Genomic DNA, 9,144 nt, shown 5'->3' on the forward strand with positions numbered 1-9,144 from the left:
CCCAAATTGCTGGGCAGCGTCAAATGCGGATGGCCACCGAGAAGTAGCTGCTAAATTTACATGTAAAACAAGAGACGCGGTAAGTTAGCAGGAAACAAAGTTGATTAAGAATTCCCAACGATTAAGAATGAACCATGAATTGTCGATCAGGGATTCGCCGTCGGGTGGAGCTTGTTTGGTACGAGTACGGAGGGAGTGCTGGAGACCGTCTAATCAGATCATCCAATAGCCGGCCGAGGCCTGTAATTCAGAGATAGGAATCTCTCCAAGGCATGGACAAGGGTGCTGTGGTTATCTCGAGTCCACTTCAACCTGCGGGCCGCAGCTGGCACGTCGGAGGGTATGGTATGGGTATGATACCGCAGCAGTCCGAGGCAGGATGCTATCAATGATCAGGGTGGGATGGTCGGCGGGACATATCAATGAACGTTGTACGAGGCAATCATGTGGGTGAAATGCAAGGAACTCCAACAACACACAACGTAACACTGATTCCTTCGAATCGAGGTGGTGCCGTCTATTTTGTATCAAGTCCGAGTGCAATCACCCATCACCCCTCACCTTGTACAGTGCTGATACTCGCTATCAAAGTAGCACTAGATTAACCTTACCTAGACCGGCACGTAGAAGCTTGTCGGGGAATGTTACAAGTGAGCACTACTGGAGCTACATTCGTCTGACAGATGAGCCCGATCGACGACTTCCCAAAGATACGGGATGCACCGTGGCGGCCGATTTTAAGCATGTAGCTAACTTAGGTCGACGCGGAACACGGTTTTGCTTTTAGCGAATCGATATACGAGCATCCTGAATATGTCATTGGGTACTATGCAAACACAATGTCAGTTCTACCACGCATCAGGCCGACGCCCCAATGCGAATACACAGCAACAAGTTCACTGCTTAAGAGTACATTTTCAACCCTCGCCCAAGTGTACGTGTGCAGCCATGATTTGACAAAGAAGAAGAAAAGAAAGAAGGAATGTAAGCAATGCAAAGCAAAAGCATTACACCAAGGATGACAGGCCGCCTGTGTGTCGATAGGGGAAATTTGCAGTCGGTCCGTAGGCCATGTTCTGATTCGTACTTTCGGCTCCTGGTATCGCACGAGATCAGTCTGCTGCAGGGGCTACAATTGGCTCGCCCACGAAAGCTGGGGTAAGTGTCAAGCCCCTTTCAGGAAGGCGCCCGGGTCTCTTTGGACATGGGATACAGCGGCCTCGACTGGTCGCTAGTGCTCAGTACAAGTAGAGCCATCTTCCCTGACTTCCCCAGCTAGCATTGTAACGTAACGTAACAAAACAAAAAAAAGCTGTCTGGTACGTACCCAGCCAGAATGTAACGTAATAAAGTCGACTGGTGGAAACAAACTTGGAGAAAGCCATGAGTATTGAACATTGACAGCTACTATGTACGTCCTGAAGCATATAGACTCCAGTGTATCAAACACCCTACCAAGTCCTTTAATTTAGGCAATCACCAAGTTAGATATTGAAGCTAATAGAATGCTGTCTGTACCTCCATTATTACATGTGGTGTGGTTGAAGCTTGGGTTTTCAGGGTTCAAGCGGCGGCGTAGACCGTAGAACTCTTCTCCAGCAGTGGGGGGGGGGGGGGGGGGGTTGAAGTTGGCAGTTGGGAAGATAGCACTCAACTAAAACGACACTATCAAGGAGCCAAAGTCAACGGCTTCACGCCATGTTGTCATCGCTCGGAGTTGCAAGTTCTCGAGTTTCTGGCACTCTGCTCTTCATTCTGAAAATTTGACACTCTTCACTGCTTCAGTCAAGTCCCAAGGTCGGTTGTCGGTATGCACTGTATCTTCAACGGTGCCACCTCATGCATCAAGGTCACATTGCAGCAATTAAAGGATTCTACCCCACTCAGCCTAAAGAAGCTTTCGGGGGTAGCGTTCTACCACTGGAAGAGAATCGGAACAGGTGAAATGAATTGGTAAAATATTGCCAAACTAGAAATCAAGTTCTCGCAGCCGCATATGTCCTGGCACCACAGCAAGTCGTCATAAAAACATTGCTGCAAAAACCATTTGAGATTGGGTTGGATGCGCATCCAATTTTGTATGAAAGGGGCCAATTTGTACATTTCAATTCAAGGCCGGGTCCGTTGGGACAGCTAGACACCTCTCCTGCTGGTCTTCCACTCCACTCCAGAAGGCAAGCATGCCTACTGTTGTCCTTCATGCCTCCCTCACCAAACCAACCAGCTGCTCCATCATATCCCAATTATACGACAGACAGTCCCGGGGCGTCATGAGCCAAATATCAATACCAAGATGTAACGAAACGTTGTGGTATCCCAATGCCTTGAATGCGCCGTTCCCGTGCCATTGCCTCAAATCATTCCCCGACCAACTCCTCATGGCATGTTGAGCCACGGCTTTAAACCCTAACCCAACAACGATTTTCCCATGTCAATAAAAAACCTCCAAATGAGGAGCTGATTTGAATCTTCTGCTGTGCTCTGCCCGCCCGCTGTAAATCCCTTGAAAGAGGATGGAAAAGATGAGGCTAACTAGTGTTAACCCTAATATGCTCATAACAAGAATAAAATAAGAACGATGGGGTATCAATAAATAATGCAAAATGGTCATAAGTCCAGCACTGGTTGTTGTACATGGAAGTGTAGAAGGTGAGGAGTGGCGGGCAAAAGGTGGTTGTTGTGGTCTGTGTTGTATACAGCACATGTTCAGTGATCAGACTGCTAAAGTCGCATTGCTGTGGTTTCCTCGATCTCGTGACATCCAAGAGAAGAGGTCGGTTTTTTGCCCAGGATTTGGAGTCGCTGTAGGGCCTTCCACGGGAGTGCGGGCGACAGTTTCGCGTGGTTCCAGTAGCAGGCTTTTACGGTAGTAGCTGACTTGCACATTGCCTGAATCTGCCTCCTTTACACGAACAATTTGAGCCTGCAACCAGTCTTGGAGATCTGAAATTTCAGTAAGTCTGAAGGGAATTTGAAAGCGTTGCAGCTCCCCAATTATTTTTGCTGTGCGCGTATGCTTGTCAAAATTTACGACGGTCAAGCCCTGATCTTCCGAGCCTGACCCCGGCAATTGCTTAGTCGCAGGATTGCCAATATCGACAAAAGTCAGATCGGTCAAGAACATGCCCAGGAACGGCAGGCATGGCGGGACATGACCCTGTAGTCGAGCGCGCAGAACCTTGTTATTGTTGGATGGTTCAACAATCGCTTGCAGTGTCTTCAGCATTTCTCGTCTCTTCGGGCTCACAAATTCCCAGGTCTTCCGAAGTCGGCTAATGATGGAACTGTTGAGACTGCATATGATGGCCATCAATCCATCATAATTATTGAGCTGCAAACACTGATGCGCGATCTTGACCCACTGTTTGATGACGGCTGCCCGCTTCTTGACATCAGGATATTGAAGAATAGTGTCGGCAACCAAGTTTGAAAGATCGGTTGAAAGTCCCGACATGGCCTTGACATTGGGTGATTCCACGCCACCTTTCTTCATCCATTGTGAACCAAGTAGCTCCTCGGGTAAAATACAACAGAAAATGTTCATTTGCTTCATTGTCAATTGGCGGGCGACCTCTAGAGGCTCGAAATCAAGGACGGATGGTAGGCTACCACCAGTTTTCCAAGTTTGAAGCAAGTGTTGCTGATTCTTGGACAAAATAGGATTTGGAAGTGGCGTGTCTGCAGGAACATATTGAGCAGTGGATGTGCTTGTCTTGCCCATAGAAGACACAAGCCTCGGTACCAAAGAGCCTTCAATGGCAGAAACCTTTTCGGTGAGCGCTAGCAATCGCTTTCCTGCGGACGGAAGCAAGGAGCTAAGCTTGGACTCGGCGAAGCGACGAATGACTGAAAGGGCCTCATGGTCGGTCGACTCGCGCCAATGCGACTCGAGCCAACCCTTCATCACGTTGTAAACCCTGAGACGCACAGGGTTTGCAACGTGGGGCGCCTCACCCACATAATCGAAACGATCAATTAATGCTTCTGCGAGCATTTTAGGCGTGCAGAATAGCCTGAAGGTCAAATAGAATGCAGATACAAACATTGCATCAGGCGTAGACTCATGGGTAGTCAAACGCTCAACAAGAGCAGGGAGAGAGCCCCCAGTGACCTGGCCCTCCTTGTTGAACATAAGCTCATGGGCGTATGTTTTTTCCAGTAATTTCGACTCCACATCATCAACTTCTTCAGGTGTACTGAAGCTTCCAGCGACACTGAGATCTGACACTGATGGTTGATTCCTCGGAACGCCCGCGGAGTCTGGGGTGGTTGCCCTAGTCGATGTCTGGGAGATGAGACTGACCTCGGAATCTCTGCTGAGGTATGTGCTGTTGGTGCCCGTGCTGGACGCAGTCGAAGCTTCTGAGCGAAAAGAGCCATGGTATTCACTGTCATGAGACGTCTCGGTTGTAGGACTATAAGAGTCTTCCCGAAGAAGTGTGGTAGTAAGTCTGGGTAGCGGCGGCAAAGCAGTACGCAGTGACCCAATAGACGAAGGAACGCTAGAAGCCGCGTCATCCGTGGCAAAAGATGGTGGTTGTGATGTTGGATCAGTATTAATTCCAGATTCGCTTCGTTCTGCAGATTCAGACCCCGCAGGAACCGCAGGTAGAGGTTTGTCCATGGACATATGCAGATGCCGGGTTCGGGTAGGAGAAGAATCCGAGGCCTTTGAACTAGCGACGCTCGCTGTCGCAGGCGTACTCGGCCGGCTTGCCGCAGCTTTCTCAAAAACTCCCAAGTCAATCCCCAGGCCTTGTTTTTCCGTCTCAAATTCGAAGTCGCCAATCCTCTCAATGACCCATCTGGTTTTCTCCACACAGCTGCCAGCCGCTTGCACACAACCCATGGCAGCCGAAAGAAGCTGTCCGTTATCCTGAAGCATGATCAAATCTTCTGCCTCAAGTTCAGTACTGCTTAAAATTCCCCGTGCAGAGTACACCAGGTCTCGGATGCGGTCGTACATGGCAGCTCTAGCTTGATCCAAAGATTCGGAGCCAAAGGGATTGTGCCGACAGACGGTGTCGACAACGGCAAGGAGATCTCCACCCAGGGTTGCAGACTGTTTGATTGCCAAGGCTAATTCTGAACGGGACTGAGACTGTAGTTGTAACCGTCCGATGAAAGATCCGAGGTAGGACAAGAGAGTGTCATGACTTGAACTCAACCGTGCTGAAACCAAGTTTTGAGGTTGAGACAGCGATGATGGGCCGGCTAGAGACACTCGATGTGATATACTGGCCGACAATCGACTCCCTCGATTGTAATTGGTCTGTGACAGCCGATGACCTGTCGTGTTTGTTGGCGAGTAAACGGAGGACAAGCGCTTGTTGGATGGTGCGTTTTCTTGTGCACCGTCGGTTAGCTGCGTCTCCGCCAATTCGGCAGCAGTTCCCTCCTCAACTCCTCGGGTGCCGGCATCCCGGTCGACATCCTGGTTCTGATCAGACGCGATAGCCGACTCAGCTGGAGGTGTTGGCGGAATATAGGACTCTTCTACAACAGTCGCCATCACCGTCACAGCGGCAGGTGCGCGTTGTCGCCTATCCTCCTCGAGTAAATCAAGGAAGCGTACACCTTTGACAATGATCTTGAAAGCCCTTAGAATCATCTCATCAATGATGTCGTTGACATGCTCACTGAGCAGTTGAGCAGACTTTAAGACTTCTTGTAACCGCTTGGCTGTTTTCACTAGCGACGACAGCTCTGACAGCAGTGATTTGCGTCCTCTCCGCAAGGAATCGTTACGTTGGATAATCGGCGATTCCCGAGTCAGACAGTTTGTGTATTCCTGGCAAAGAGGTTAGCTGTACTAAATACCGAAAGTACGACCTGAGAACGGAGTGACGCTACCAAAAGATACCGAACACCTGCAATGATACCCTTCATGAACTCTTGATTCCCGAAGATATCTCGCTCATTAGTCGCAGTGCTGCGTAACAAGTCCCAAAAGTTTAAAAGTGCATTGAGTAAGTTTCGCATCTCCTCCGGATCGTACGCTTCGCAGTAATTTGTTGGCAGCCAGCCTCGGGCACCAGAAACAAGAAGAGTGCCGTCGGCCCATCCATTCGTGTGTATCGAATGTACTAGAACAACATCTCCTTCATTGAGTGGCAGAGTGACCGTCGAATCTGTTGTTGTATAGCTTGGATGAAAAGGATAGAAGGCCCTTAAGAAATTGTGGAAAACTGGCGGCGGCACAGGCGCTTCGCTGTGGGCATTCACGTCCTCTTCTGAGCCACTCGGTGTTCTTGGAGGTGTTATGTGCGAATCGGCGCACATATCGGCGCCCTGGCATCCATCTTGTGCTTCGTTGATAGACTCAGATCTATTTTTATGAATGGCGAGCGGCGCAACCTGGAGGCTCGATCGCATAGATTGGTCGTCAAGCATTATGAATGCTGCGGAACCTGGTGGTTGAAAACCATGGGAGAGAATCGATGTCGTCGAAGCGCAATAATTGTGATATCCCTGCGCTGCGCAGTAAGCTCAGACGCCGTCTATGTTTCCACAATGGATCGTTTTCGAGGTCGACTGTCAAAGACGACCTTCCCAGCGCGGGTCCTGCAAATATCTACAATGGCAGAGAAGCTTGGTTTGGTTGGGTATGTGGGAAAGGTGAAGCCCAACTATAGAGCCTCCTGCAACTAGAAGTATTAGTTGTGTTCGTACAAGCGTAAACTTGTTTTGTTGATTTTGGCAAAGGTGAATCAATAGTCGTAGATTTGATGGAATGAAGGGAGACTGGAGAGCCGTGACGAAAGTATGGTACGGGTTACCGCGTAGGTAGTGCTAGAGGGACTTGGGACTGGGATCTGTGGAGGGGTCCAATTTGGAATGTCCAGGATCGCTGGACTTGCACTTTGACCAGGTACTTGACGCACTTGCAGGATTGCCAGGGAATGCCCTTGACGCAGAAGTTTTGAGCTTCAGTCCTATGACGAGACCCATAAGCGTGAACCCAGACCGATGCAATGCTAGACCAAACCAGACCAGACAAGACCAGGCGAGGGATGGATGGGGCCAGCGTATTGTTCCGTGCTACTGTACCACACAATAAACGGACGACGCAGGGTGATGCGTACCTTAATATCTTCCAGGGATTTCACTCAAAGGCGGTACCCCTTTTGAAATCCGAAGGAATGGGCCCAGGTACCGTAGAAGCAGCTGATTTTTGGAGAGAGAGAGAGAGAGAAAAACAAATGCGAGTTGCAGACCGTTTTTCTGCAGAACAGACGAACCGCGCTCCTAGCCTGAAGCTACCACAAACTAGGAGAGGACGGGAGCAATGACGGTGGCGTTGATGTTGGCCTGAGATGGAAGACGCAGTCCCGCCAGTCTGTTCGTTTTGTATGATCCCACGTTAATGGTGTGTATGTCTGTGTGTGAGACTCGACTGCCGAAGGTTGCGATGCGACTCCGTCGTATGGATCTCGATAAAAGAATGGATACTGTGGACGGTCGTCGGCTGACGGTTGAACAGTGGGGATGTCAAAGATAGTCTCTCTACAAGTACAGGAGAGACGCGAGTAAATATCTCAAGTACCGTACTACTGCCACGTCCACGGACTCTATTCTCTAACACTCTCCAGGTCCTGCGATGTGTGACCTCTCACAAATCGTATGTAGGCAAGCTAGAGAGGTGTTTCGGGCGCTTTCGCTGATCCGAGATCTGTCTGAAGGGAATGTACAAACAAACAGTAGTGAGTGGTTGTATATCCGCAGAATTTCAAGAAGGGGAACCAGAAAAACATAAACGGGCAATGGAGTGCGCAACCGCAATCAATTATTCGATTACAGTCATGGTTAACGATACGCCGGCCCGCGCGAGAAGATGGGAAAAGGCACTCCTTCTCAACTCAGAGGTCTGGATGTCGTGGGGGAGGAGCGATGCAGGGAGCGAATGAGGATACAAGCGGGCGTCGCATCCCTGTGAGCTCCCTGTAAACTTCAGTGTTCCCTGTTGGCTTTACGACGTGACCATTGATTGAAGCAAAAACGTCAAGCCACTTGCAGAATGGTTCAGGCGTCACAACGCGGCACTCAATGACCCGTTATGGGTTGGACCGACCGAACAGTCCCATGAGTTCGAGGTCCATATTAACCTCACACCCCCATTAAAATAGCTTTGGAGAGCAGACCTCCAGGGACCCTGGAACTTACAGTAGGCTGGGGATCAATCGCAGCCTTGAGAGCTTTCGGGTGTGTTGGGACAGTGGTTCCGTAAGTTTGTAGGCCTGCCCAGATGCAGGGGGTTTCAATCAGGGGTGGAGTATCGAGCCTTGACCGGGAGCAGCCTCCGTCCATTCACAGATCGTTGGCGCATGGGACGGGAAAAACCAGCGAACTGCAACAGGGGAGCGAATTGTGATAGCATACCCGTCTGCATGCATGTATGCATACATAGCATTGCGCACATTGTTGACCAGGCACATGCGACAGATTGGTAAAAATGTATTTTCTGCATGAAGCAGGCAAACCCGACGTGGAAATGATATGCCTGCATGTGGTTCAAGCCATCTGAATTTTGACTTTGGTTAGTGGAGGACTTATGATTCCCTAGCAGGTCTCCGGCTCGACTTATCTTACCTAGCCTCGAATGTTTCTACTTTTACAAGTACTGTAATAGTGCTGTGGCCAGTACAGTAGAGCCAGGGCCATCTCGGTTCGTGTGAGTTCCCCCACACTTGCTGGAGACCAATTGCTTGATCGCCGACCTGATGTTCGAGCTCAAGCTCTGAATGCTTCGAATCTGTGTAGCACTGCAGTCCGACCGGACTGCTACCCTACGACGATGAGGATTCGTTTCAAGGGCGACAACTTGCCTAAGGAAAGGAAAGCTTTGTTCACGACGTCATATTTTACCAAGGCAGCTGAGGATCCTGCTAGGTCTGAGTCAATCTTGAAGCATCGCTCAGTAGACTAAACAACTACACCATCCCATTAAACAATGGAACTCGTGGGGGGTGGGGGGTTTGGGTCTGAATACCTTGTGGTGGCAGCACTATAAGCTCTGGGTTTGTCTTGAAGCTATTTCTGTATTTGGTCTTCTGCACAAGCCCAGTCCTCCGTCGTTGGAGGCACAGCTCATAGTCTGGGCAGCGACTTGGGCCAACGAAGATCCCTTGAGGCCGCACATCGCAC

The 9,144-nt window shown here is 49.8% G+C and overlaps 1 protein-coding gene across 1 annotated transcript; it reads right to left on the reverse strand.

The window, feature by feature from the left end:
* Positions 1-2,713: 2,713 nt before the first annotated feature.
* BKA67DRAFT_512354 (ras guanine nucleotide exchange factor domain-containing protein) lies at positions 2,714-6,282 on the reverse strand (the record flags this gene model as incomplete). The annotated part of the gene is made up of 2 exons (XM_046097466.1): positions 2,714-5,791; positions 5,854-6,282. The coding sequence occupies 2 exons, from the start codon at positions 6,280-6,282 to the stop codon at positions 2,714-2,716; spliced, it is 3,507 nt and encodes a 1,168-aa protein (XP_045961830.1).
* Between the last annotated feature and the right edge of the window lie 2,862 nt (positions 6,283-9,144).

The sequence above is a fragment of the Truncatella angustata genome (assembly GCF_020726525.1).
Source record: "Truncatella angustata strain MPI-SDFR-AT-0073 chromosome Unknown BKA67scaffold_2, whole genome shotgun sequence".
NCBI lineage: Eukaryota > Fungi > Ascomycota > Sordariomycetes > Amphisphaeriales > Sporocadaceae > Truncatella > Truncatella angustata.